A 16999-nucleotide genomic window follows, 5' to 3' on the forward strand; every position below is an offset into this window, starting at 1 on the left:
TCAAGTCTTCAGACCTTTGGGCTTTATGCTCTCTCTCTCTAGGAGTAGGACTAGGCGGAAATCTTTTTGGTTACGCCCCTGGGGCAGTCCCAGAGGGTATACTATCACTTCCTGCTGTAGGACTTTTTCTGCCTAGTCAGGAATGAGGACCTGGCTCTCTGCTGGGATCTGCGGTCCTGGCCTTTTTTCCTATTTAAATAGAATTTTTTACTTTTTCTTTATTATTTTTGTTCCTGTGTGAACTACAATCAACAGCTGGACTGGGCGATGCACTGCATATACTAGATCCTTACAGTCTTCCCAGTCTGGCCTGCAAGTGCGACCCAACTATTAGCTCCGCGCTAGGTTGGCCACGACATACCCCTATGGATGGGGACTGACCGACGAGTGAAACACCTCGCGAGGTCGCATAGCCCTGGATCACGACAGCAGTTACGACCAGAGTCGCAGCGCACCTCAGGTCGCTGCACCCACATTCTAAGATGGTGTGGTGGACTGCTGGAAGTGGCGCCTGCCTGGTGACCGTGGTATGGTAAGTAGTGTCCCGTGCAGCTCTGCGTGGTGCCGCCATCTTGCCGTGGATTCTGTATTCCCGCCTTGCCATGGTCCGGCGGCCATGTTTGTGTAGTCCAGCAGCCATGTTTTTGATTTCCCAATATTTTCATTGGTGGCCATTTTCCTGTAGTCTGATACAGTGCTGAGGCTATGGGGGACCTCTAGTGTCAGGTCAGCATTGCCTCTTGCTGAGGAGCACTTTTAATTCGTGGCATTACCCTTTGATCTTGCCTCAGCTCCTCGGGTGTTCACAAAAGTTTTGGCCCCAGTGTTGGCCTGGCTACGGTAGAAGGGGATTGCGGTACTACATTACCTGGACAATTTGCTTTTGCATGCAGAGTCTTCCTCGGCTCTAGAAGCCGACTTGGACATTACGGTGCGAACTCTGCAGGAGTTTGGGTGGACACTGAATTTTCAGAAGTTGCCACTGTCTCCATCCACAAAGCTGGACTACTTGGGTCTGACGCTGGACTCGGCGTCAGCCCAGGTGTTTCTTCCTCAGACAAAACTTCTGAAGCTACAGAATGCTGTTCGGCTCCTGTTGTTCAACCATCGATCATCACTCAGGACTTGCATGCAAGTGCTGGGTCTGATGGTCTCCACCTGCGAGGCAGTTATGTTTGTGCAGTTCCACACCAGACCCTTGCAAAGGGAGATTCTGATCAAATGGAACAAGAATCCGCTGTCATTGGACTATCTGATCCTGTTGAGTCGGGGTTTGAGGGAGTCTCCCCTATGGTGGGCTCCGTTCCTCGACCCTACATCTGGGAAAATCCTTTCTTCCCCTGTATTGGACTGTAATCACCACATATGTCAGTTTTTCTGGATGGGGAGGTGTCTTGGGAGTGTGTTCTGGACTCTGGAGGAGTCCAGGTTGCCGATCAAAATCCTGCAAATTCGGGCGATCAGACTTTCTCTCAATGGACGGATCGACTGCAGGGACGTCCTGTGAAGATACAATCGGACAATACTACGGCTGTGGTATATGTCAATCATCAGGGGGGCACAAAGAGTGCCCTTGCGGCCCGGTAAGTGGCTGGCATCTTGAAGTGGGCAGAAGGATATCTTCAGGTCCTCTCTGCTGTGCACATTCCGGGGGTGGAGAATTGGCAAGCGGACTATCTAAGTCGGCTGACGTTGTATCCGGGAGAATGGTCTCTTCAAACTTAGGTTTTTCATCAACTGTGTCTTCGGATGGGGACCCCCGATGTGGACCTGCTGCCTTCCCATCTCAACGGGAATGTGCAGAGGTTCGTTTCAAGGTCTCGGGATCCTCTGTCCGATGTTGCAAGCGCTCTGGTGGCCCCTTGGGGTCAGTATCATCTGATTTACACATTTCCTCCAATACAACTTCTGTCAAGACTGCTGTCTCAGGGACCAATCTTCCATCCTGATTTACGGCCGCTGGCTTAACGGCCTGGCTATTGCAAGCCAGGAGCTGAAAGACAGAAGGCTGTCAGAGTCGGTCATTCCTACGCTGTTGAAAACTAGGAAATCTACCTCCAAGAGTTTTTATCGTAGAGTTTGGAAGGCGTACATTACTTGGTGTGAGTCGGGGGGGGGGGGGTTCTCCCCGCTCCTCTTCTGTGTCTCGCCTGTTGGAGTTTCTACAGTTAGATGTAGATCAATGTTTGGCTCTGGGCACCATCAAGGGTCAGATTTCCGCCTTGGCTATTTTTTTCCAAAGGCCGCTGGCAGCAAAGTCCTTGGTTCACACTTCTGTGATGGGAGTTTGCCATCTGGCTCCTCCGGTGCGATCCCTGGTACCTCCGTGGGATCTCAATTTTGAAAATATTTGAGAACTTCCTCTGCTCACTTTGTCGCGGAAGGTGGCTTTCTTAGTAGCTATTACTTACTCAGGTCGCGTGTCAGAGTTACCTGATGGTGTTGCGACCCTGTCAGGCGTTCCTTACTAAGGTTGCCTCAGGGTCCCTATGTCCTAAGCTGAAACATCCTAAGGAAATTGCCTTGCATTCCTTAGAGGTGGTAAGGGTGATTCGGGTGTAACTGGCTGTGACTGAACTGATTAGAAATTCAGATTCTTTGTTCTTACGGATGGACCTCGTAAGGGGCAGGCCGCATCTGCTGTGACCATTTCCAAGTGGATCAGGCAGACTGTGCAGGCCTACTCCATTAAGGGTCAGGTTCCTCCTTTCCCTGTTAAAGCGCATTCTATGAGGGCGCTTAATGCCTCCTGGGCCTTCCGTCATCAGGCGTCAGTGGTTCAGGTGTACAAGGCGGCTACCTGGTTGTCTGTATACACGTTGACATTTTATAAGGTGGATGTCCTTGCATCTTCGGAAGCGGCGTTTGGCCGCAAAGTTTGGCAGGCTGCAGCTGGGTTCCGCTTTTTGAGGGTGAAAAATTTTCCTCGTGGTGAGCTCCAGTTCCTAGTGGAGCTCCTGTCACTTGATTGGCTATGTTTAGCCTTGTTGAGAATCCAGCGTTTTTTCTTCCCTCATGTTGACACTGCTTTGGGACATCCCAATGGCCTGAAGACTTGAAGCTGTGTCCGTCAGTGAACGAAAGAGAAAACTGGATTTTTGTCTTACTGTAAAATCCTTTTCTCTGAGGTTCACTGACAGACACCGCCCCTCTTTGGGGTTGAGTTATATGTTCTTCTGACACTGCTTGTTACAAACTGGAGTACTATAGCAGGAAGTGGTATGCCCTCTGGGACTGCCCCAGGGGTGTAACCAAAAAGGTTTCCGCCTAGTCCTACTCCTAGAGAGAGAGCATAAAGCCCAATGGTCTGAAGACTTGAAGCTGTGTCAGTCAGTGAACCTCAGAGAAAAGGATTTTACGATAAGACAAAAATTCAGTTTTCATTGCCTATTCCTTGATGTTTTCTCCATCTCCTCCTCCTACCTCTTAAGGACAAAATAACATTAGATCCTGCAATGAGCCTGCAATCAATCCTGTCAGCCCAGACCCTCCTCTGACTTTTGAGTGTAACCCATTGCACTCCCTTATTTTATCAAAATCTTTTCCTTGTTTTCATAGCTTGGTATATGTTCTTTTGCCCTCATTAATTCCGTTTATCATTCCTTCTTTCTTTGTCTTGGTCTTTGCTATTACTTTTTATAACCTCCTTACCTCTGGCTTTTTTCCCTTCTGCACTCAAATCTGTATTCGTAACCCCAGTAGTCAAAAAAAAAGTCTCTGGCCCTGCAGCCCTTTAAAGTTACAGCCCTGTCTAAATGATATCATTTTCATCCAAACTACTCAGATGACACATTTGTTTATTAGTAAGCCATGTCATTGCTAAATTCTGCCCTCATACCTCTGAAATAGCCCTGTACAGTGAACTTATGTCTACAGAACCAACGGTTATATTACACTATACAGGTGCCCAGAGTGGACCAAGAGTGTACAGTGCATTGCAATTGAAGCGCAGGCAGTGTACTGATACAATTTCTGATCGGAAGGGACAGGAATGTTTTAGCTACAAAGGTGCGAATACCAGAAAAACGTTCGCTGTTATTTTTTTACTTTAAGTTCCGCTTTTTTAACAATCTTCTTAGTGAAAGGTTTACTTGCATTTACGTTTTAGGCCACGCCACTATTCCGTATTTATTAATGTATAGTATATTTTTAAACAAATCAAAATGCTAACTATCATTTTAAAAGTATTCATAATATAGTTTGCCGATCATACACAAAATAGGCCATATTAGGTCTGTTACAGTCCCAACCAGGGCAGGGTCTTTTGCAGGGGACTTTAGGGTAGCCTCTTACCTACTGACTATGGGCCCCGGCATTTGAGGGAGCTACAAGCATTCAGGAAGATGACCTGTTATATAATCCAAGATGACATTACCACATTTAACAGTCAAGGAAGCCATGGTGGTCTCAGCCAACTTGAAATTCAGTGAGAAGATGTATGTGAAAAGAAAGCTGGTTAATGAGATTTGGACAGCCTAGGTCGTCTTGAATACTGGTGCCGAACTGTCTGGGTGGGCACGGTCCTGAGTCACCTAAACTTGTCTACGTGACTAGTTGTTTGTTGGCTTACTGTTAGATTACTAATGTTTATGTTGGCTGTTCCTTAGAGGTGCTAATTACATTACAGTTTTCATTGTTTAGGATAATTTGATCAGCCTCTTATCTGATTTTGTGTGGTATATATATTTTGTGTGGATTTACAATGAAGTCAGTTGATGTTTGCACCTAAGCTAGTTTTGTCTAGTTCTTGGGTGCAATGCTCAGCTATTATATCTGATTCCTGTTTCCAGAGTGGAAAAAGCTGTATCTTGGCAGAGGCACCCAGGCAGGTGCCAGGCAGTCTGTCACATTTGGTTGGCAGCAGTGGGATCTGCTTCCTCCTTACATGCAGTCAAAATCACCACCAGGACCCAGTGTCGGGTGATATTAAAGAAGTGTTCCAGGAGCCAGTCGCCATGGAAGCGAAGTTCCAGTGGCCAATGCAATAGAACTCGCCCAGTATGGAGAGCCTGGTTATACTCAGGATGTGCTGGAATTGAGTGACGCTATCTCTGGGATCTCTGGATGGAGGGTCTCCAAGTGGAGCAAGACTATTATGGAAAGATCCTCCCTATGTCCATGGATTGGTACTGGCTGCAGTTGGACATGCGCATATCATTCCTAGGAGCTGGATAGGTTGGTCCAGATGCAAATGGTGCTGGTTAATGGTTATCGGTTGCGCTGGTAATGGTATGCTACCCAAATGTGTCCATGGCTAAAGTACAGCAATCTCTTCGAAGGCAAGGACTACGGTGGCCTGGGATTGATATTTGAAATGCTTTAGGAGCATCCACATTTCGGTAGTGCAGCAGAGTGGAGATGGGAGAACATCTGAGATTTTAGGGAGTTGGAACCTCCCAGTGAGCTTGGATTGAGAAGTGACTTGGACTTTTTAGTTACACAAGAATGGGAGCTGGAACAAGCATATAAAAGACTGTTCGATGAAGCTCAACAGTATGCCCCAGAAACCCATGGATGTTATGGATTGAGTCACCCACTGAAGCGCTGGTACTGGGCCTGTGCCCTGAATTTTTAGCAATTCTAGATACTGAGGATTTAATAGACTTTTCTGCTAAGGAGGAACAACCCAGAGAGTCTCCAGCAGAAGACCTGTCCAAGAGCAGCTTCAGCCTTCCTGAAAGAAGGGACAGCCAGTCTTTCTCCCACACCACCAACAGGGACATGGGATTTCATGCCAGCAGCATCTGTGGCGTTACAACAAACTAAATGAAGCATTGGCTGCGGAATAGAGTGCTGCCCAGCTCTGTCCTCCCTTGTCTGCAAGCCTAGCAGTGCTAGGCAAATGGACAAAGGGACCAAGATCTCTGCCAGATCCTAGCAGCAGCTCTGATGGTTCATTGATGGGAAGGGAGGAAGCCATCCTCCCTTCCCAGCGGTGGATCCACAGTCTGGGAGTGAAGGTGGTCATCTTCCCTCCCCAACAGCAGATCCACAGACTGGAAATGGAGGAGCCCCCCCCACCACCCAAACAATCAGCCAGAACGGAGAAAACTGTCCTTCCTCCCCAGAAAGTATCCGTGCACCGGGAGAGGGGGTGGTTTTCTCCCTTCCCGGCAGCAGATCCACAGTCTTGGAGTGGAGGAAGCCGGCTTCCCTCCCTAACAGCCAGATCGGATGATATGGGGTCACCAGCAGAAGCGCTGGCATCAACTCCAGAGCTCCAGGGAGCTGAGGAAGTTGTCCCACCTCCCCAGGCTTATGTAGAGTAGCTCCTACACCCAGCTGAAGCACTGGCAACAGGGCAGAGCACCGCTGGCCTCTGCCCTTCACCTACAGTGTCTCCACGGCTTCAGGCAGCCAGGTCAGTTGGTCCCTCTCCCCAGCAGCAGACCGAGCCCTGGAACGGTAAAGACCACCCAGCTAAAGCGCTGGCAGCTGGACAGAGGGTCCATGACCTCTGTCTCACAAAGACTGACAACAACCCTTCCCTGTGGCCAAGAGTGGAGATCTTGTGGACCTGTGGCCAAGAGTGGAGATCTTGTGGACCGACTTTATGGGTTCCTTCTGCACGACTGATGCATGTGCAGATCAGGTGAAGGTCTAAGACGTTGTTAGTCTCATTTAATGGGAGAGAAATGTAACAGACCCAACCGGGACAGGGTCTGTTGGAGGGGACTGCAGGGTAGTCTCTTGCCTATTGACTATGGACCCTTGCATTTGAGGGAGCTACAAGCATTCAGGAATATGTCCTGTTATATAATGCAAGATGACATTACCACATATAACAGACAGTAAATATAATGGAAATTGAACAATAAACATTGTATAATGTGTGGCCAGCTTTAGAGGACATGATAGATTTCTCACACCCAGGCTCCTATATACCTGATGCTACGGCTTCACGCAGTATTTTGACCAATAGGGATATGCTCACTTCTGCTGTGCCAAAAGCCTCAGAATTGTTGCATTTGATTCTCCTCTGTCTCTCTATGCCCCTTCGGGTACTAGGAAACGTACTAATTCTAAAAATACTTTTCCCATTCATGAATACAAAGAACGGGCAATTTATGATGATTGGGGGAGTCCTGAAAATATTTTCACCCCTCTGAATGTCATTGCTGAACTATATCCAGAGCGAAGATTTCATTAAAAAAAAAAGCTACTGCTGCAATTTTTTTGTCAAACTGCACCTAATTGGACTAGGCAATGACACTTTTGCTGCGAACACAAGACCATATTTCTGCAATTTTACTGTACTTATGGTATGTTTTACATAGGCCACGTGACTCAAAAACCACATCAAAAACATAGCACGGTTGCGTTAATGCTGCGTTTTCTTGCTGCGTTTTCAATGTATTACAACGTTTTTTTTTAACTGACCAAAAATGCAGCAAGCAACATTTTTAACACCACAATGGAAGCTTAAGGGACCAATGTGAAGACATACATAGAACTTAAAGGGATACATTTTTCTTGAACTTTTCTTGCACTAAAGATGCCAATGGCAGATGATAAATTTATATTAATTTAACTTGATATTAATTAAAAAGTCAAATATAGAACAATTATATATAAAAATCTAAGTATTTTTTAAAAACTGTCATTTTCTGTTTTCAGTCAAGTGCATCCTGCATTTTCGTTTCAATAAAAAAAAAAAATTCCATTCGGTGCACCTCTAAAACGAACCGCTCTCAGATCTCACACTCAGGCCACCTCCCTCTGTGCAATTCTGCATACACTTTCTGCTTTGAGGCTGTTTCATTCACCCCATTCCATTCAAGGATCATCATTCTGTTGGTATGGAACCAGCATGCTCCTTATCGAGACTCACACAAGCGCCTATTCAGCCAAGCAAGACATTTCTTAACTTGGTGGATTTTCAACCTAGCTTTGGCAGTAGGGAAGATTTCTTCAGGTTTCAGTTAACTTCACATCAATGCATGTATATCCAAAGGTAGAAAAGTAGTTTAATAATACATAGACAACATTTTAAAAGGGCAAAAATAAGCCCACAAGCATATAACATATAAAATCATATGTATTCTGAGAGCAATCAGACGTGGTGTAAGGTGTACCACATGGAGATTGCCTATATGTTTCACAGTATAGGCCCCTACTTTAGGGCTTCTTTCTCCGCGTCTAGCTCTGGAAATCTAGTATACACAGACAAAACAAACCTTCAATAAATATGTAGCCCTGCTCCCAGGGGAGTGGCTTATTGTGTGGGTATCCTCTTCACTTCTTTCATCCTGAGCTTGCTCCAACCCAATTGACGCGATTTGTTCGGTCGTTCTGAATGATTGAGACCACAAGTATTGCAGTGAAGAATCAGTTTACTGCTTTTGAGTTTTGAAATAAAACATATATACAAACAGAATCAAAGAAAATGCAAATGTTGCCGAGGAGGTAGATGCTGAATTCCCAGCCAGGGATTTAGGTTTAGTTCAGCGCTCAGGATCTGGAACACAGGCCACACATACATATGCAAATAAATGCATATGTATGCCAGAGGATTGCGTTCAGCAACAATAAAGACACATTGAATCTTATAATATACTTGGAGAGTGACCACAGATCCGAATGACTACACTTAATGACTAATGTAGAATGAGCAATATAATAACACTAGCTTAACTATCAGAGTGCACTCTGTGTACGAACGGGGGCCCCCTTTAGGTTGAATTGCAAAAGTCTCCTGGAGAGTGAGGCCTCTCTAGTCTTCACCGGCAAGGAATTCCCAACAATCCAAAGAAAGTAATTGTAATCCAATAGGGTGATGATGATGATCTGTGATCCCCCCCAAAGTAGTCAAAATTTGTAATCCACAAAGATGTATGCAAACAGATCCTGATGCGTCTCAACTGATTAACAGCCTAGGACTGGATAGAGGGCCTAAGGCCTAGTTCACCCACCTTGCACTATGTGTGTAACTGCAGTGTCCAGTGGTATAACTATATGTCAGTGTGACCTCTTTTAAGCAGACAGTTTAGCAGTCCTGCCCCGATTCAGCCTAGGTCTGTTAGCATATGTAGATACTGGATGTGTCTCACCCAAACCGGGAACTCCGCTTCCCCGCTGCAGCCAGGCCCCACTCTGCTTACCGTCTCCTGCTGCCTGTCCAACAGCCTTCCGCTTGGTCACCACACCGGGACTCCTCCGTGCACTCACACCGCCCGCTTCAACTCCAGTGTCCGCCACTAGGCCTCGGCCTATCCTCCTGCGATCCCCTTCTTTCCAGGACGCTGTCCTCGAGGCAAGAGAGCGAAACAAGATCCCGCCCCCCTTTATAAAGTCACCCCCTGCAAGCTCCATGTGTCCCATTGCTCCCTGGGAGAAGAGTCTCTCTCATAGCAGTCTGTTATCCTAGCTCCTCCCGGTACTACATCTGCCATACTTCCAAAGTCACTGTCTTTGCAGAACTTTAATAACAAATAACAGTTTGAACAATGCCAGCCGTGCGACCAGGCTACATCTCCAGGCTACATATACATCATCATAAATATTCACATGATAAAAAAATTATTGCCCTATCCCATGACATGGAGAAGACAGACAAGCAAAAGAAGGAAAAAAAAGGTAGCATGAAATACCTCCGTAAGGTGCATCAGGTGTGTTCAGGCTAAAGGGAGACTTCCAGTGACAAGCTATCTTGCTGGCCTCAAACGTAAATGGGGAGCAGCATGGGGTTCTCTATCAGATAGTGTAGATATATATGCTCTATATACAAGAACACAGCAAACAAAGATGCTATTAGTCATAGGGAACCCCTCATGTTTGATGATCAATAAATTCGAAGCAGATGAAACAAACAAACAAACAAACCTGCCAGATAGATAAAGACCAAACTGGAGCTAACCTGAGTAGGCTGCTAGAGTGCTAACAAAAGGGCCAATCCCTCCCATGGGTTTACAAGATCAAAGAGGTTATTAAGGATTCTCTCTATATTATATGAAACAGACCAACATAACTGCACCAGTGAAATCAGAAGATCACAAGAAATTAAATATTAACCCATAAAGAGGGTTCTTACCCAAAAGGTAATATCAAATCAAGTTGTATCCACACTCCCCCAGATACCAAAGCAAGTGGAAGAGATAAAATGCAAAAGGCGTGCAGCGACAAGTGTGTCTGTGTCTCCCGAAGATCCGTTACTCCAGCCTATTTTTGTTCTTTTTGATACATTTTTCTATGCATTAATAAACTACTTTGTACCTTTTTGGTTATACATGCATTGATGAGAAGTTAATGGAAATACCAAGGGTCCACCACATAATGCCCACTGACAAATGTCCCTTTCTCCCCCTCTTTTGTTGTTCTTGATTTATTGGGTTGATGTTCCCCTGGTATTGGGCTGTTTTAAGCATCTTAACGAGGTCCCTACAATGTACCATATTACCTACTAATTGCCTTTGTTTCTTCATGTACCATACCAATGGAAGGTTTTAATGGATGCCACCCTCAGGCTGAGGAGGAGTGGTTCTAATCCCTCACTTTTAAGGGAACATGGGCACCCAAGGAAGCCAAGCACCCCATCAACATTGGCGCTCAGAGCGATAAACATGGCTCTGCACCACTGGACTGCCTTTCTTCGGGGACACCCAATCCGGGTGCATTTAGACAGTGGCATGCTGTGGCCTAAATCAGTCACCAGGGGAGTACGAGGAGTCATGCAGCCTTGAAGGAAGCATATAAGATCCATCCAATGGACAGAGAATCACTGTCCGTCGATCTGTTGTTCACATCCCAGGAGAGGACAATTAGAAGGTGATATACCTCAGTAATCCCTGCCTAGACTAAAGGGTATATGCCTTTCACCCTAACTTCTTTGCTCTAATAGATGAGAGCTAGCAGAATTCCAGGTGTGGATATTCTGGCCTCCAGGTTCGACAATTTACATTTTGTGGAAAGAACCAAGAATCATCTAGCACTGACATTGCATTGGATGATCTGTTATTTCTCTGGACTCAACAAATGTATGCCTTTCCTCCCAGTGAAAATTTTGCTTTGACTGCAGGAAAGAAACAACCAAAGATTATCATTGCGCTAAACTGTCCTAGAAGAACCTGATACACAGACATACATTCTTCTAGGGGAAGACCCCTGACCTCTATCAAACCGGTCAGATCTGTTGTCTCATGGCCCCCTGTTCCTTCCTGCTTCTTAGTCACTTGCTTTAATGGCATGATTGTTGAAGCCTAAGTTTTTAAGCAGTATAGAAGTCAAATTTTGAATTTCCATTGACAGGCAGGGTTTTAAAACAGAACAGACCCTAGTCTCTTCTATTGTAAATGCCTGTCAGTAATCTAATCTGAGCTGCACATGAGCAAATCAGACCACATTTACAGAACCTGCTCTGTGTTGTGGTGGTGTGGCCCTCGTACACATACACGGGAGTGAGATCATCATGGCCTCGCCAAGAAAGCGGCCAGAAAGGGAGAACCCTGAAGAATGACTGGACAAAGATGGAAGTGCCTGAGGCAAGTTGGAGCTGTGACAGTGCAGCAATAGAATGCTTGTATAGCAGGTAAGTCTGCCATAATGTACTAATATACAGTGCATACTTGCACATTGTGGCAAAAAACCTCCTGGGGGGTCCATTAAAAATGAAAATATTTAGAGTTTAACAACACTTTACGAGACAGAGAGGTCTCTGATTCTCATTCCCACATTCTTAAAGCATGAAAAGCTACTTCAAGAAGGATCTACCATTGTAAATATTTATTTTTCTGGTTTGAGCACAGGCATTTCTACCCCAGAGATTACTTTGAGCCACACCATCTGGCCTTCCTACAATCAGGACTTGAACTTGACCAGAACTTGGTCTTAAGTACTCTAAAAGAACATTTTTCAGCCTCGTCCATTCTTTTTAGAAAGCTCCTGTATAAAAACCTTTGTTCAAGGTGTTTCTTGGTTCAAACCGCCCTTACAGCATCTGCTACTTCTTTCGGACTTCAATTTGGTTTTCTCTGCCCTGCCAAAGCTGCCATTTGAACCATTAGTGAAATCTCTTTAGGTCTCTCTGGGTAGCCTTTTTGGGGCTATTACATCAGTCGAATATGCCTGAGTTAGAAGCTATTCCTCATTCTTCACAAGGGCAAAGTAGTCTCCAAAGACCCTCCTTTTTTCTTAAAGTGATTGTAAATGATCACCTTGTAAAACCCATTTAAAATACAAATGAAAGGCAAAACACCTGATTTCACATAAAGGAAGCAATACAAAGAGAACAGAATATTTTTTCATACACGTACATGGTACAGGAGGCACATATAAGGAATATAAAATGTTGGGGTAACAAACACTTTAAGGTGGTGTCAGCCTTCTCAACAAAGAAATAGTCCTTCTCTTCCTGTGTGTCCGTGTGTCCTGCTCCTAAGTACCAAAAGGGTATATCCCACTGCTTATATCCTACTAACGGGGCCTGGCAAGGGATATCCTGCTTCAAGATCCACCATCGCTAGGTGGGTATGACAACTCTTCTCAAGAGCTTTACACCCTTAAAGGGTAAAATACTTTCTGCAATAATACGTGCTCACTAGTCATTTAGAGTTTCCTGGTTATTCTGACATCAAGCCTCTGTTTCCCAGCTTTGTAGGGCTGCTGCTTGGTCTTCTGTTCATAACTTTTTCAGGTTCTTCCAGGTGGATATCCAGTTCTCTACAGATACAGCTTTTGACTCATAGTTGGGGTCCTTTGTTAAATAAGGCAAATTAACTGTGCCTGACGGCACAGTTAATTTGCCTTGTTATTTAACAACCATTTCATTTGTTGCTTAGAGATGTCCCAGGTTATATTAATATCAAGCCTTTTTGCTTACCTGTAAATTCCATATAGTGGAGTATATGACACAAACCACCCTCCCCTCGGATTACTCGGCATTGCTTGCTGAAAAAGCATACAGAGTTGGGGTGGGCTATAGGGACACTCAGGGGGTGTGTTCTCAAAAGCTTTGCCAGTGTCCCATCACCTGCATTTGCCAGCCTAACACCTAATGCCAGCAGTGCAAGTACCTGCATTTGAGCTGGAATCTCTTGTAGTCCCTGTACAGCAGGGATGGAGTGTGAATGGGAGCAGTAACAGCACTAGGAACCCATAAGTTCATGTGCTGACAAGAAGCAAGTAGACCGGATATAAAACTACAGTGACAGAGAGATGAGCTCATCACTGTGCTGTTTCTCATTTCACTGTCCAGTTATAGTGCAAGGTGAATCAAGCACTCGCTGACCGCCCACAGTACATTTACTGCAGGTGGGCTGCAAATGCAGGCAAAGCGACGTACCCGTACCTCATTTTGCCTGTACAGACACAATGTGGCTCTGCGCCAACCTATGCTTATGCTTGGGGCCCAGTGATCATCATGTGATCATGTTAACAAAACTGTTAACATGATTTACAACACCTTTGCTAGTGAGCAATGATTGGTCCACAGCTGTCGCATGGTACCTGGGTCAATCACAGCACCCTGTGACCATGTTATTAGCGGTAGCTAATCGTAGATCACTAGTATTCACAGCTGTCATCAACTTTTGAAAGCATTGCTGGTACAGTGATCTTCAAAAAAAAAAAAAAGAAAATCCCAAAACACAGCCCCCCCCCCCCCCTCCAGAGTAGTATAATGTTATATGGTAAAATAAAGTATTTTTAAATATATGATCACTGCAACAACAGTTATATCATGACACTACTGCGCTGATGACCGTATGTAAAGAAAAAATAGTGATATTTTCCAAAAAATTACAATTTCCAATTTCAAGAAACTTCTGTCTCAACTAAATTCCTGAGGCTGTCTACTTTCCAAAAATAGATAATTTTGGGGAATTTGTACTATTTTTAAGGGCCTTGCGGAATGGTCAATTTTCAAACATACCATATTTTGTTGACACTATAATTTTCCTACAGACTAAATATATACAGTGCCTTGAAAAAGTATTCATACCCTTTGAAATTTTCCACATTTTGTCATGTTATAGCCAAAAACGTAAATGTATTTAATTAGGATTTTATGTGATAGACCAACAAAAAGTGGCACAAAGTTGTGAAGTGGAAGGAAATTAAATGGTTTTCAATTTTTTTTACAAATCAATATCTGAAAAGTGTGGCGTGCATTTGTATTTAGCCCCTTTTACTCTGATACTCCTAACTAAAATCTGGGAGAACCAATTGCCTTCAGAAGTCACCTAATATTAGTAATAGAGTCCAACCTGTGTGTGATTTAATCTCATCATAAAGCAGGGTTAGGGTATAAAAAATATCCCAAGCTTGGAACATCTCACAGAGCAATTGTTCAATCCATCATCTGAGACATGGCCGTCCACCTAAACTGACAGGGCAGGCAAGGAGAACATTAATCAGAGAAGCAGCCAAGAGGCCCATGGTAACTTTGAAGAAACTGCAGAGATCCACAGTTTAGGTGGAAAAATCTGTCCACAGGAAAACTTAGTCGAGTGTTCCACAAATCTGGCCTTTTATGGAAGAGTGGCAAGAAGAAAGTCATTGTTGAAGTAAAAACCATAAGAAGTCCAGTTTTCATTTTGGGAGAAGCCATGTTGGGGACACAGCAAACATGTGGAAGAAGGCGCTCTGGTCAGATTAGATCAAAATTGAACTTTTTGGCCTCAAAGCAAAATGCTGTTTGTGGTGGAAAATGAATACTGCACATCACCCTGAACACATCATTCCCACCGTGAAACATGGTGGTGACAGCATTATGTTGTGGGGATGCTTTTCTTCAGCAGGGACAGGGAAGCTGGTTAGAGTTATTGGGAAGATGGATAGAGCTAAATACAGGGCAATCTTAGAAGAAAACCTGTTAGTCTGCAAAAGACTTGAGACTGGGGCAGAGGTTCACCTTCCAATAGAAAAACAACCCTAAACATTCAGCCAGGGCTACAATAGAATGGTTTAGATCAAAGCATATTCATGTGTTAAGGCCCGTACACACGTACCGATTGTCGGCCGAAAATGTTCGGCCGATTTTCGGCTTGTTAGTTTGATGCTTCCAACAGCCGACAGCGCACTTTCGGACGAAAAGAATCTGTCGTGCAAGCATTAAAATTTTTGTTGGCCAACACCAGAACGGCCGATTGTTCGCCAGTCAGTACAGAATTCGGCCGACAGACAGCAGATTTGCAAGACTGGGCATGCTCAGAAAAGAAAAAACACACGGAAAGTTAACCATCACATGACATCACTTCTGCAGTCTGCTGTTGTTGGCTGACAAAATTTGTGTGCTGTCTTTTGCAGTTTTCAACAGACAAGACAGCCCTCGGACAAAAGACGGCCGATCGTTCGGCCGACGATCGGTACGTGTGTACGGGGCTTTAGAATGGCCCAGTCAAAGTCCAGACCTAAATCTAATTGAAAATCTGTGGCAAGACGTAAAAAAAAAATTGCTGTTCACAGACATTCCCCATCCGCTCTGACAGAGCTTGAGCTATTTTGCAAAGAAGAATGGGCAAACATTTCACTCTCTAGATGTGCAAAGCTGGTAGAGACGTACCCAAAAAGACTTGCAGCCGTAATTGCAGCGAAAGGTGGTTCTAAAAAGTATTGGCTCGGGCTGAATTCAAATGTGCGCCATACTTTTCAGATATTTATTTGTGAAAAATGTTGAAAACCATTTATCATTTTCCTTCCACTTCACACTCATGTGCCACTTTGTGTTGGTGTATCGCATAAAAATCCCAATAAAATACATTTACGTTTTTGGTTGTAACAAAATCTGGAAAATGTGGAAAGTTTCAAGGGGTATGAATACTTTTTCAAGGCACTGTACTTATTGGGATTCTTTTATTTACCAAAGACATGTTGCAAAATACATTTTTGCTTAAATTTTGGATGAAATTTGATGTTATTGGATATGTCTCATGGCAGAGTAGAAAATTGTTTTTTCTTTTTCAAAATGTTTGTATTTTTTAATTTATATTGCAAAAAAAAAAATAATGGTGATCAAATACAACCAAAGTAAAGCTCTGTCTGTGTGAAAATGAATAAGAAATGTTGTGTACAGTATTGCATGACTGCCAATTGCCAAATAAAGTAGTACAGTGCTGAATAGCTAAAAATGCCCTGGTCATGAAGAGGGCAAAACCATCCGGAGTGGTTAATGTACAACAATCGATCAGTATTCCTTTTAATAAAGCCTTTCTAGTACAAGAGCCATTCTGATTAGTTGTTTTTGTATGATTGCTTTTCATTTACGCTTTACAGGTTAAATAGATTGATGAAAGATTTATTGAATTTTGATGAAAATGTCTGCTTTCTTTCTTCAGCCACTAGTGTTTGGTGCCATGGTACACCGAGATGAAGCATTTGAAACCATCTTCAACCAGTATGTCAAGATTACATCCACAGTAGCAAACAATGACACCTAGGATCCATCTTCTTCGTCCTAGCTTTACAGCCTTCATTTTGCCTTCCATTACTTTGACTTATGTTGCAATAATTTTACTGAATAGGTTATATTTTCTGTTACAGAGAGAGTGAGTGTTTTATGTTTTGTATACATGAATTTTTTCTTGTTTTAAAGCATCAATCCTCCCACTTTTTTTTTTTTTTTTTAAAAAGTAAAAAAAAAAAAAAAAACAGGAAAAAAGATTAATCCAACTGTGCCCTTGTTTCATATATTTATTTTTATATACATTGTGTTTAAAAAAAAAAATAGATATGGCTGTTTTAGACAGGAGATTTTTTCCTGAGATGACTATTGAGGGCTAGAGTTGGTTAGAAAGTGGCCTAAAAAAATGTATCTTTTCTCAGTCACAAAAATCCTCAACCCTCAAAAAATACTTTTTATACTGCCAGATTTTAGGCTGTCTAATTAAAAAGAATGGGTGCTTTCAAGCAGCCTGGCAAGAAACCTATGTTTGCTCATAACCTAGGTCCAGTGTTTCATTACCAGTATTGATAGTAATGATTGATGTTGGAAAAATAAGGAAATCATTCTATATACAAAAAAAAGAAAAATTCTGCAGTTTTCTCATTTGTATGCACTCTGTGTTTC

The 16999-nt window shown here is 43.6% G+C and overlaps 1 protein-coding gene across 3 annotated transcripts in view; it reads left to right on the forward strand.

Moving 5' to 3' along the window:
• Positions 1-16546, forward strand: part of GRAMD4 (GRAM domain containing 4) — a 396610-nt gene extending 380064 nt beyond the window's left edge. For all 3 annotated transcript variants that reach the window (XM_082253353.1, XM_082253354.1, XM_082253355.1), the window contains one exon: positions 16269-16546. In XM_082253353.1, the coding sequence (XP_082109479.1) occupies positions 16269-16370 (102 nt within the window). In that variant the 3' untranslated portion in view covers positions 16371-16546. The remainder of the gene's footprint in view (positions 1-16268) is intronic.
• Positions 16547-16999: the final 453 nt, after the last annotated feature.

Source organism: Pelophylax lessonae (genome assembly GCF_965119305.1).
Source record: "Pelophylax lessonae genome assembly, chromosome: 4".
NCBI lineage: Eukaryota > Metazoa > Chordata > Amphibia > Anura > Ranidae > Pelophylax > Pelophylax lessonae.